Source organism: Stylophora pistillata, chromosome 3 (assembly GCF_964205215.1).
Source record: "Stylophora pistillata chromosome 3, jaStyPist1.2, whole genome shotgun sequence".
Taxonomy (NCBI): Eukaryota; Metazoa; Cnidaria; class Anthozoa; order Scleractinia; family Pocilloporidae; genus Stylophora; species Stylophora pistillata.
The window spans coordinates 40524878-40537930 of NC_142521.1; the positions used below are offsets into that span (position 1 = coordinate 40524878).

Consider the following 13053-nt stretch of genomic DNA (forward strand, 5'->3'; position numbering starts at 1 on the left):
TGGGAAAAACAAAACCAAAGACCAAGGAATATTGGATGGAAAGGGCGGGTTTGCTTAAATGCAAATGTCAGCTTAATAGTACAGGGTCATCTACCCACATCTAATAAGCAAAAGTTTCCCCGCTTAGCTTTTCTTTTTTTTTCAAGCGAAGATGAGATTAGATTTTGGCACGCACAGAAAGCTGCGCAAGTATCAGTTGCTCGACATACCTGCGTGGCCCGTGCGACGAAATAACTTAACGGGATTGGCAAAGTTTACCCTGGTCCCAGAGGTTCTCTTCTCTCTACCGGAGTACGAGAATTCGGCGCAAAGCGCCGACCAACGAGCTGTAAAGCAGCGAGCAGAGAGAACCTCTGGTCAGGACCGTTGAGAATCTCACTTTCATGCCACCAAGCTTCGGGTGACAGCCATCAATCACGCCCCTTTCCGACAACCAATCAGAGTAAAGTATTAAAATACCTCTGGGGGTAGGTGTAGTGTTTTTACTTGTATCTGGAGTGGGGGTGGGGAATATATTTTGTTTCGTGGCCGTATTTACAATATCTGTCAAAATAATTGCTACACGTGCCAAATGACAAGCTCGCATGTAGTACGAACTCCAACAAAAACCCCGATTAAAATCTACTTCCCACGGGCAAACGATTATTGCCGATTTTGCAACGAAAACGTCAAGATAAATTCTCCGACATCTATGTTTACTTCTTTGTATTTATTCCTGAACTCTTGTAATTCTTCGGATTGACTGAGTGCCTTTTCATGCTTTAGGACAGCTCTGTAGCACTTTTTACATAGCACTTGTGAGATCTTGGAATTGTTTCAACTTTGGCGTTCACAACAAGCCTAAAGCGGCGCAGAAAAGCTCGATTCTTCTCGGTGAAAATAATCAATTAAGAATAGCCATTTATCTTGACTAGATTTTGGTGCAGGCCGTTTATCTGAATGCAGCTGAGGAATTACGATTTTTCGAGCAGCTGAGGAGTTACAATTTTGCGAGCAGCTGAAAAAATTCCTTCGAGTTGGTTCGTTCATAGTTAGTAGAGGGGACTGGTTATGAAAGTCGGCGAGCATCAAAGAGCGAGACTATAGAGCAGTCGCTGATGTTGAAAGTACCTGTCACGTGACCGCGACGGTGCACTAACTAAACACAAGTTCAAAGATGGCGGATGGTTGAGAGGATCTAATTTTGTTTGGCGATAATTGAGGCAATTTTAGACATCTCTGATGAAGATGAAGTAGAACAGGAACAGTTTTCAACTGCTGCAAGTGAAGTAAGTGCAGAATATTTAGAAGCTTACTCTTACTTAGTTTATTTTGAAGGGGTTTACGGAGCCACACGCAAATGTACTTTCACGCGACTAACTACTAGAGAACAGAGAGTTTCCCGACGTTTTCAGATAACAATTTCCTAGCTATATTCCAGAAAAATTATAAAATTGTATTTAGTTTCTCTGGTAGAAGTGCCCTAGATACTAAAAATTGCCTGAATATTGCCTGGGTTTTGCTTTGTTAAAAATAGTTTGCAGAGAATGCAACCTGACAACAAACTGAACATTGTCGCAAATGCCTTCCGAAGGCATTTGCGACAATGAAATATGATCAAATCTTAACATTTGATCATATTTCATAGAGACAGACTCTAATATGTATATGAGAACGATTCTTCGCAGTAAAGCACTATTTGAGCAATAGTGAAAATCAGACCTGAAAAAAATTTCAGGCCTGTACGGGATTCGAACCGGTTCGAATCCCGTACAGGCCTGAAATTTTTTTCAGGTCTGATTTTCACTATTGCTCAAATAGTGCTTTACTGCGAAGAATCGTTCTCATATACGTCTCATAACCGCAGTTCACACATATGTTTCATATGTTTGTTGTTGTTAGACTCTAATATGCTGAAACTATGATTTCATATTTTTTGGTAGGTCCAATCAACCGAGATTGTTTGCAGCGACTGTGGGAAAAAATACAAAACAAGAGGAGGATATCAAAGGCATCGAGCTGCCAAGCACAATCCAAATCGGAACGAGCATTGTTTGACTTTGACTGCTAGTATTCTAGCTGAGATTGTACCCAAATGCATTAAAGAACATTTATGAAAGGGAAGTTTTTGCAGAAGATCTAAGGAAGGAGTTAAAACAGTACGAGTATCAAGTGCTTGAAGAAGGAACTCAAGAATTCTCTGTAATGAAGGCATTACTTGAAGGCTATTCAAAAAATGGGAATGCCGAGAAATTCTATGGCAACTATTATGCTCAAGTACCATTGAAGTCTCCAATGTTTTTCAAAGGACTATCTCGTAATGCTGCAACACTGCTTACAACCAAGGTAGCTGATTTTATCCTGTCCTACTGCAAGGGCATTAAGTCTTCTTCTGACAGTAACCCACCTTCATCCGAAACTGTACTGTCAGAAAAACAAGAAGCTGGTCTGCAGTATGTTGGTGGATATGTCTTGCATAACTTGCATAAAAAGTATGCAAGAAACAATACAGCAGAAAACCAACAGGCAATGGCAATATTGAAAGCTGGTAAACAAGAGCATGGGTGTGAGAGTCAAAAACTGGTGTCAAGTTGAAGCTGGGGTGGCTTGTGGAACATTACCAAGTATGCACAGAACATTTTTCTTAAAACAGAGCATCAATTTAGGCATCTCACTTCAGTTAACTGCTTGAAAAAAGTGGATATTGCTGGCATAACTCTCAACTCAGTAACTGACAGTGAGGTATTGTCAAGCTACCAATGTATGGTTTCTGATGCAGAGCTAATCCCAGAGGCTGAAGTGAGCAAAAAATTAATGTGCTTCATGCTATAGTAAGTTTGTATGTAAGGGTACGCCCCTTTTCATGTGCTTAGGACATCATTCAGCTCTACAAAATAAAAGCAAAGCAAACAAAGGCTAAAGCTCTCCGAAAGGAGATCATGAGAAGTCATGATCACGAACGAGCAAGGCCTGAGTAATGTAATAGATTTTTATTACACAAGACAAAACAGTTATATGATACATGCAAAAAAATTTTGTTGCTTTCTCACTATATTTGTTGTAATATTATTGTCATTTATCAAGAAGAGCATTTTCAGTCTAAGAGTTGTTCACATATGGTATAAAAATTTAATTTTCAATTTCTATTTTTCATTTTTTATTTATAGCAAGTACCTAAAAGTATTAAGGTTCCTTGCACAATAGATTTAGAGTTCAGGAATCTGATAACAAATTCTTATTTAACAAAACAAATGTTTGTTACTGGTTGAATAAAGGTAATGCGTGTCAAAGAAACTAAATACCTAATGGAAACCATTCAAAAGTCATATGAAAATGAATATGATTGACCCCTCTATTAACTTTGGATTAACCAATACGATAGTTATAGGATAATAACATGTATCTAAATCATGTAGTAAGGAAAACAACACAAATGACATGTAAATATTTATTTTCAAATTAAACATGTTGAAACAATAAATGAAACATTGGTGATTGATTTATGTGCATTAATTGCTTGTTACATGAATATCTTTTATTATTGGAGTAAAAAAATTTAGAAATAGAGTGTGAATAGAGTGGCTTAGAATATGCCTCTACTAACTATGAATACACTAAACAGTTCTTTGCTTTTTTCTACATGGTAGCTTTTCATTGGTCACATTAACCTAGGCTTTTTTTGTGTCCTTTCTGCCTCTAGTGTTCCCACTCTGGCAGGAGACTGACCTTTCAATTCTAATAGTGTTGCTGTTGTAACCAAAGGTCCTGATATCTGGATTGTCACACCTGTGGCCAAACTGCCTCTGCTTTCCAAAATATTCTTCCACAGGATCTTGACAGAACCTTTCTGTCAGGACATACTCCAACCCCTCTGAAAGAAGAAACTTGGTGCACTTGATTGTAGACCTTGCAGAAATCTGGAGGCCTTCGTATGTCTGCCAAGAGAGGAACATCCTGGATCTTGCATTTTGGGTAAACTCACCCTCTCGGTTTTCAGTGCTCTCCTTCCAGCTCTGAAGATACTGCAGGAATTCCATCAAAAAGCCAAACCTATAAATATAAATTAAAAAATTACTTGTGTTCAAATGCATAGCAATTTATCAATACAGTCTGTGTTCTTAAACTTGAATGACAGACTTGTAGGCAAGAGTATTTACATGAAAATAATAGTGATAAAAATGTAATTTTGCTCTTAAAATCAAATTAACAGGTTAGTATAAATTGAGTCTTATGATAGACAATTCGAGCACCAAACAACAAGTTATGATTATACCAATAGTTCAAGCAAGACTTACCTTCTATCTTGAGTATCCTGTAAGGTGCCAGGAATGGCTTTCGTTTTCGCTGGTGCCCAGTAAGACTTCTGACATTTAGGCAGTCAAAGAACTGGTCTACCATGTCACACAGTTTTGCCGTGCCAGCCGCTTCTGGTGGGCCAAATGCCTTCAGTACCGCAGCCATTGAAGCGCTTAATACCTGAGCAGCCAGATTCACCCTCATGACTGAATATGAGGTGAGGTTGATGTGCTCAAATGTAATTCTTGGTAACAGTTTCAAGCCATTATCAAGACCAAGGAAAAACATCTCTGTGATATGATGCCACAGGATATACTGGCTCGCATTCCACAAATATCTTGTACAGGTGCCAGACCTAGAGCTTCTCAAACAATTACGAGTGGTTTTCAGCAAGTGGGGTGCGTCTGAAAAGAAATAAATGAAGCGGTGGGGAGCATAGATGTTCATGGTGCGGTAGCATGGTTCATCACCAGCAATATCTCCAAGTTCCTTGTGAAGGCTGTAAAATCTTCTGTTTGGAGACGCCCCATCTGATGTTGCAGTAATGACCCATAAGTTGCAAGCGGTCTCTAGAATCCCAACTGCCTCCCAGAACAATGGGATAAGTTGTGCTGCTGTAATGCCAGTTGTAGCAAAGTGAGCAATTGCAAACTTTAACTCTGTGCAAATTCCTTGTAAAAGGAACACTAATGCATGAGATGCAATCATGTCAGATTTCTCCAAGACTGCAAAACTAAGTTCTGGGTCACCAAGGTCTGTGAACCCAATGAGTTCACCAGATTCTTTATCCAGGACAAGGTTTGCCAAAACTTTCATCTCATCAAATAGCAAAACTAACTACGTAGCACTGGACATCAAAGTAATTTGATGTTTCAGACCTCAAGACTTCAAAGACTTCAGACTGGGCGAGACAAGTACTCCACTATTCCTCAGCTGTTCATAGCAGGAAGGACTCTTTCCTGCCAGAGATAAACAGAATCTAATTACCATTGGATGATAGCGTACCCCTGTGCTGCTCTTCTGAAACATTTTTTGCTGTTCTTGCCAAAATAGCTTCATGAAAGGAGTTACTTTTGACTGTTCTGCGTCAAGTATCTTGATTAACTCTTTACTCAGTTCATTGTCTATCTCAATGCTTGACTTTTGTAATTCAGCACGCATTTCATGCAATTCCTTTTCAAGCTGTGCACGCTTCAGTCTGTGTTGTTGTAAAGTTAGTTTTATCCTCTGAGGGTCTGTCTTAGACACTGGAGCATTGAGCTGTGCAGGTTTTAGGCACTTTGAACTATGGGCTTGGGAAATACTTCTTGTTGATTCATTGCACAGCACACAGATCTCTTCTTCCTGGAGAAGAAGGCAACCCTTGCTTCTCCAAAATCCCATATGGGGAAACTGTTCCCGTGGTCATTCTTCATCTTCCTCAAAGTCAGAAGTATTACTGTCTGAGTCAGTAGCACTGAAGGGGACCACATGATGAAACAGTTGCCAGTTAGTCCACATTCCTGTACTCCACTACATAACTTGAATGCTTCAAGCTCTTTAATCAAGTTTGATAATGTGACATTCTGCACAGATCGACGATACTTGAGATATTAAGGATGGTTCGTTGGAGCTTTTTTTCGGGGCTGTCTTTACTGGGGTTTTCCCAGTACCGTCAAAATGCTTTCTTTTGCTCACTGCTGCTTATGATAAGTCGAGAATTAACACTTTTAATTAAAATCTGTGATAGTTTCTCCGATACCGTAAGGATTAGTTACCGACTTCGCACGAACAAACAATCACAACACGGAGAAGTAGCAAGAGGTGCGCTGAGGTGCGATGCACTCAATGATTAGTCCTATCTATAAGGAATAATAAGGTGTACATTTTAGTTAAGTGGAAGCAAGGAATTGTCAAAAAAAAAAGAGAGTGAGGTGTGATTCTCAGGGATTTACACCCTCGGAAAAAGGTCCTCTCATTCTTATAAAAAAAAATAAATAAATGTTAGTGTATATTAAAAATTTAGTAGCCTCAAGTTATCGAGGGGGGTCTATTTTCCAATCCCCAGTTTTTCTAATCCGCATAGCTTAGAATAGCGAAAAATGGACTTGAACTTTCCTCTTCGAAACGCCGCGACACCCATGGTAAGATTACCATGGTTGAAATGAGTCAAAATGCACCGCGGTCGTAGGCTGCGCACCACCTGCCCCATCTAATTCAAGTTTTCAAGTACCCCGCAGCGCATCGGCGTCACTCCACGAGTTTCCCGCGGCGCAAAGTACATTAATTCAGCGGATTTCTAGACAGACTTGAACGTAATGACAATTTTCATTGTCAAAAAGATGAAAGGATCCCCTGTTAGCGCACAAAATTAAAAGGCGAAATTGCATCGCGTTGTGGCCTTGGCTCTTAAATGACTCTGCTTTGACATCGCTGGAAGCGCTGTACATCGAACAATGGCATCATTAAAACCTTGAATTTTTAAAAACGTTACTTTTCCATATTAAACTGTTTCCCCACTGCGATAGACATTTGTTTTTGTAGGTTCCAGCCTGGTGCGGCCGCTAACCCAGATGCCCTTTTGAACAAATTTTAAAAATGGCGGAGAAGCCAAAGAGAGAGATAAGAGAACCAAAGTGATTCTGCAACGAATACTCAGCATACATCACTGTTGAAAAGGTCATTTCAAAGAGAAAAGATATAAAATTGTATGATGTTGAAGTCACGGAGGTTGACAAACCCAACAAGAGACTGAAAATTCACTACATTGGCTACAGTACATTTTTGCCACAATGAAAGCAGGCACTTCTAAAATGATCATTACTTTAACCATGAAAATAATGACTAAAAAGGTTTCACCCTTTTCGTTGGTATACCAGGGTTGCTCTAGAAATTTATAGCTTCTATGACTTATGAATAATACTTTTTCTTTCCTTTGAGAAATCGGCTAAAACTACGGCAAGTGGTAAGTTATACATTGCAATGTGCTTAGCCCTGTGTTTTTGCTTTGTTGAGAACATAATCCTTAAGGTTTGTCTAAACATCGGCATTCTAAGATCATTGGCTTGATAAACGAATTCCTTAGTCGAAGACACTAAGTAATTCGAGCAATTATGCTGCCGTTTCCTTCGATAACGAAGGTGGAAAACAGTGGCGAAAGGCAAACAGGTTATCAGGGAGGAGGTGAAAATTAACGGGGTCTTCGCTAACGGTTTGTTTCGCGTGTCTTTACGGTCTTACAGGCTTGGATCTCTTTTCTATTTTTTTTTGGATTTGTGTAACCTGAGAAATGGAGATCTGTAATTTGTGAAATAGGAATCTGTTAATGATTTCTGAATGAAATAGGAATCTGTAATTTGCGAAATAGAAATCGGTTAATGATTTGCGAAATAAATTGAAATGTGTTATATAGAAAAAAAATCTCCAAGTTGCGAAATTAAAATCTGTATTTTGCGAAATAGAAATCGGTTAATAATTTGCGAAATAAATTGAAATCTGTAGTTTGCGACATAGAAATCTCTAATTTTCGAAATGGAAATCTCTAATTTGTGAAACGAGAACCTCTGCGGAAAACTCCCCAGGCCGGAACAATGAATCGGTCAGGTCACCATAAGTGTCGACTGCATACGCAGCCTGCCAAATCATAACAACAACCATCAGGAAATGTGAGAAATGAAGAATCTGCGTGGTGTTCTTTGCGAAATCTCCACTACTATCGCGAATAAGTTAATGCGTCGTCTATGTTAATGAAGAGTAGCGCCATTTAAAGCCATAAAGAGAAAATGTAATTTGAAAAATTAGCTGGTACTGTAACTGTACGGTATATAGGGTGTAAGCAATGTACGTTGTTGAAAAAAGATTTTAATGCATGACATGACACTTTCCTGAGCGAAAATACACGTGGAAAACGTTGCAGCATGTTTCTAGATAAAATATCATGTTTGCAGGGAAAATGGAACTGACCCAGGCCCTTTGATTCTCTTGAGTTTCAAGCATGTTTACGATTTTTTAACAGATTTCTATTTCACAAACTACATATATTTGTTTCTTTTCCTTTCGTTTCACAAATTATAGTAAGCCGTATTTTGGAAATTGTGTTATGTAATTTACCTGAATCAGCCAATAAAAGATATTCAGCTCTTCCAATCAAACCCTCTCGTGAAAGATTTTCCACGCACCCTAACTTGTCAAGTACAGGGAAAGAAAAACTCAGGCCTCAAGAGTAGCAATAGGAGGTTATGCTTTCTCAGATTGTGTTAGTATCCTTTTGACCAAAAATTGTCAAATGTCATCATAGTCATAGCCAAAAACCGCAGACTGCCAAACCTCATCACAGAACCACAAACCAATCAGCTTTTGTTCTCAAATTAGTCGCGCCGCAAGAACGCGCACTAAAATTATATGTAAGAAAATTATCAATGGAAGTGGGGTGTGTTTGGGGGATAAGTTCTCAGTTGATATTCTCTTGATTGACGCTGATATTGTCCTTAATCTCAGGTGGGCATCAATATTATGTTAGCGTATTTAAATGGGGTGACAATGTAAACTTTTATTGCCGCCTAGAGGAAAAACCGCTGTTGCAGACGCTTCTTGCAAGCTTAACCAGGCTCTGACAGTAAGTATCCAGCTGTTATCTAAGCATTTGTAACGGAGAAGTGGAAGTAAATATTCGCAGTGGCGTGAAACCGTTTGTGTCTTTCATAGATTTTCGGCCCCTCCTGTAAAGATCACTGAACAAGAGGAAAGTAAAAAGTGAAACTAGAGAGACTAGAAGACCAAAAGTATCACATCAGCTAATATTTTTGGACTAGATTTTGGTGCAGGCCGTTTACCTGAACGCAGCTGAGGAATTACGATTTTTCGAGCAGCTGAGGACTTACACTTTTGCGAGCAGCTGAAAAAATTCCTTCGAGTTGGTTCGTTGGAGCTTTTTTTCGGGGCTGTCTAACTGGGGTTTTCCCAGTACCGTCAAAATGCTTTCTTTTGCTCATTGCTGCTTATGATAAGTCGAGAATTAACACTTTTAATTAAAATCTGTAATAGTTTTTCCAATACCGTAAGGATTAGTTACCGACTTCGCACGAACAAACAATCACAACACGGAGAAGTAGCAAGAGGTGCGCCGAGGTGCGATGCACTCAATGATTAGTCCTATCTATAAGGAATAATAAGGTGTACTTTTTGTTTAAGTGGAAGCAAGGAATTGTGAAAAAACATAGAGAATGAGGTGTGATTCTCAGGGATTTACACCCTCGGAAAAAGGTCCTCCCATTCTTATAAAAAGAATTCATAAATGTCAGTGTATTAAAAATTTAGTAGCCTCAAGTTATCGAGGGGGGTCTATTTTCCAATCCCCAGTTTTTCTAATCCGCATAGCTTAGGATAGCGAAAAATGGACTTGAACTTTCCTCTTCGAAACGCCGCGACACCCATGGTAAGATTACCATGGTTGAAATGAGTCAAAATGCACCGCGGTCGTAGGCTGCGCACCACCTGCCCCATCTAATTCAAGTTTTCAAGTACCCCGCAGCGCATCGGCGTCACTCCGCGAGTTTCCCGCGGCGCAAAGTACATTAATTCAGCGGATTTCTAGACAGACTTGAACGTAATGACAATTTTCATTTTCAAAAAGATGTAAGGATCCTCTGTTAGCGCACAAAATTAAAAGGCGAAATTGCATCGCGTTGTGGCCTTGGCTCTTAAATGACTCTGCTTTGACATTGCTGGAAGCACTGGTACATCGAACAATGGCATCAGTAAAACCTTGAATTTTTAAAAACGTTACTTTTCCATATCAAACTGTTTCCCCACTGCGATAGACATTTGTTTTTGTCGGTTCCAGCCGGGTGCGGCCGCTAACCCAGATGCCCTCCTGAACAAATCTTCAAAATGGCGGAGAAGCCAAAGAGAGAGATAAGAGAACCAAAGTGATTCTGCAACGAATACTCAGCATACATCACTGTTGAAAAGGTCATTTCAAAGAGAAAAGATATAAAATTGTATGATGTGGAAGTCACGGAGGTTGACAAACCCAACAAGAGACTGAAAATTCACTACATTGGCTACAGTACATTTTTGCCACAATGAAATCATGCACTTCTAAAATGATCATTACTTTAACCATGAAAATAATGACTAAAAAGGTTTCACCCTTTTCGTTGGTATACCAGGGTTGCTCTAGAAATTTATAGCTTCTATGACTTAAGAATAATACTTTTTCTTTCCTTTGAGAAATCGGCTAAAACTACGGCAAGTGGTAAGTTATACGTTGCAATGTGCTTAGCCCTGTGTTTTTGCTTTGTTGAGAACATAATCCTTAAGGTTTGTCTAAACATCGGCATTCTAAGATCATTGGCTTGATAAACGAATTCCTTAGTCGAAGACACTAAGTAATTCGAGCAATTACGCTGCCGTTTCCTTCGATAACGAAGGTGGAAAACAGTGGTGAAAGGCAAACAGGTTATCAGGGAGGAGGTGAAAATTAAGGGGGTCTTCGCTAACGGTTTGTTTCGCGTGTCTTTACAGTCTTAAAGGCTTGGATCTCTTTTCTATTTTTTTTTGGATTTGTGTAACTTGAGAAATGGAAATCTGTAATTTGTGAAGTAGGAATCTGTTAATGATTTCTGAATGAAATAGGAATCTGTAATTTGCGAAATAGAAATCGGTTAATGATTTGCGAAATAAATTAAAATGTGTTATATAGAAAAAAAATCTCCAATTTGCGAAATTAAAATCTGTATTTTGCGAAATAGAAATCCGTAATAATTTGCGAAATAAATTGAAATCTGTAGTTTGCGACATAGAAATCTCTAATTTTCGAAATGGAAATCTCTAATTTGCGAAACGAGAACCTCTGCGGAAAACTCCCCAGGCCGGAACAATGAATCGGTCAGGTCACCATTAGTGTCGACTGCATACGCAGCCTGCCAAATCATAACAACAACCATCAGGAAATGTGAGAAATGAAGAATCTGCGTGGTGTTCTTTGCGAAATCTCCACTACTATCGCGAATAAGTTAATGCGTCGTCTATGTTAATGAAGAGTAGCGCCATTTAAAGCCATAAAGAGAAAATGTAATTTGAAAAATTAGCTGGCACTGTAACTGTACGGTATATAGGGTGTAAGCAATGTACGTTGTTGAAAAAAGATTTTAATGCATGACATGACACTTTCCTGAGCGAAAATACACGTGGAAAACGTTGCAGCATGTTTCTAGATAAAATATCATGTTTGCAGGGAAAATGGAACTGACCCAGGCCCTTTGATTCTCTTGAGTTTCAAGCATGTTTACGATTTTTTAACAGATTTCTATTTCACAAACTACATATATTTGTTTCTTTTCCTTTCGTTTCACAAATTATAGTAAGCCGTATTTTGGAAATTGTGTTATGTAATTTACCTGAATCAGCCAATAAAAGATATTCAGCTCTTCCAATCAAACCCTCTCGTGAAAGATTTTCCACGCACCCTAACTTGTCAAGTACAGGGAAAGAAAAACTCAGGCCTCAAGAGTAGCAATAGGAGGTTATGCTTTCTCAGATTGTGTTAGTATCCTTTTGACCAAAAATTGTCAAATGTCATCATAGTCATAGCCAAAAACCGCAGACTGCCAAACCTCATCACAGAACCACAAACCAATCAGCTTTTGTTCTCAAATTAGTCGCGCCGCAAGAACGCGCACTAAAATTATATGTAAGAAAATTATCAATGGAAGTGGGGTGTGTTTGGGGGATAAGTTCTCAGTTGATATTCTCTTGATTGACGCTGATATTGTCCTTAATCTCAGGTGGGCATCAATACTATGTTAGCGTATTTAAATGGAGTTACAATGTAAACTTTTATTGCCGCCTAGAGGAAAAACCGCTGTTGCAGACGCTTCTTGCAAGCTTAACTAGGCTCTGACAGTAAGTATCCAGCTGTTATCTAAGCATTTGTAACGGAGAAGTGGAAGTAAATATTCGCAGTGGCGTGAAACCGTTTGTGTCTTTCATAGATTTTTGGCCCCTCCTGTAAAGATCACTGAACAAGAGGAAAGTAACAAGTGAAACTAGAGAGACTAGAAGACCAAAAGTATCACATCAGCTAATATTTTTGGACTAGATTTTGGTGCAGGCCGTTTACCTGAATGCAGCTGAGGAATTACGATTTTTCGAGCGGCTGAGGAGTTACAATTTTGCGAGCAGCTGAAAAAATTCCTTCGAGTTGGTTCGTTGGAGCTTTTTTTCGGGGCTGTCTTTACTGGGGTTTTCCCAGTACCGTCAAAATGCTTTCTTTTGCTCATTGCTGCTTATGATAAGTCGAGAATTAACACTTTTAATTAAAATCTGTGATAGTTTCTCCAATACCGTAAGGATTAGTTACCGACTTCGCACGAACAAACAATCACAACACGGAGAAGTAGCAAGAGGTGCGCTGAGGTGCGATGCACTCAATGATTAGTCCTATCTATAAGGAATAATAAGGTGTACTTTTTTGTTAAGTGGAAGCAAGGAGTTGTGAAAAAAAAATAGAGAGTGAGGTGTGATTCTCAGGGATTTACACCCTCGGAAAAAGGTCCTCTCATTCTCATAAAAAAAAAAAATAATTGTTAGTGCATATTAAAAATTTAGTAGCCTCAAGTTATCGAGGGGGGTCTATTTTCCAATCCCCAGTTTTTCTAATCGGCATAGCTTAGAATAGCGAAAAATGGACTTGAACTTTCCTCTTCGAAACGCCGCGACACCCATGGTAAGATTACCATGGTTGAAATGAGTAAAATGCACCGCGGTCGTAGGCTGCGCACCACCTGCCCCATCTAA

The 13053-nt window shown here is 39.2% G+C and overlaps 1 protein-coding gene and 1 pseudogene across 3 annotated transcripts; one reads left to right on the forward strand and one right to left on the reverse strand.

Annotated features, from left to right (window-relative positions):
• The first annotated feature begins 1008 nt into the window (after positions 1-1008).
• Positions 1009-3478, forward strand: LOC148736102 (uncharacterized; annotated as a pseudogene). The gene is made up of 2 exons (XR_015998830.1): positions 1009-1268; positions 1923-3478. The product of XR_015998830.1 is annotated as an uncharacterized LOC148736102 (transcript).
• LOC148736103 (uncharacterized) lies at positions 3467-12050 on the reverse strand. 2 transcript variants are annotated; one of them, XM_088753624.1, is made up of 3 exons: positions 11655-12050; positions 4275-10213; positions 3467-4029 (listed from the first exon to the last, which is right to left on the reverse strand). In XM_088753624.1, exons 2-3 carry the CDS (start codon positions 5089-5091, stop codon positions 4016-4018), a joined length of 831 nt encoding a protein of 276 aa, XP_088609750.1. In that variant the 5' UTR covers positions 5092-10213; positions 11655-12050; the 3' UTR covers positions 3467-4015. The 2 variants fall into 2 exon arrangements, with proteins under 2 accessions (XP_088609750.1, XP_088609749.1); XM_088753623.1 differs by having other exon boundaries at positions 4275-12050.
• Positions 12051-13053: the final 1003 nt, after the last annotated feature.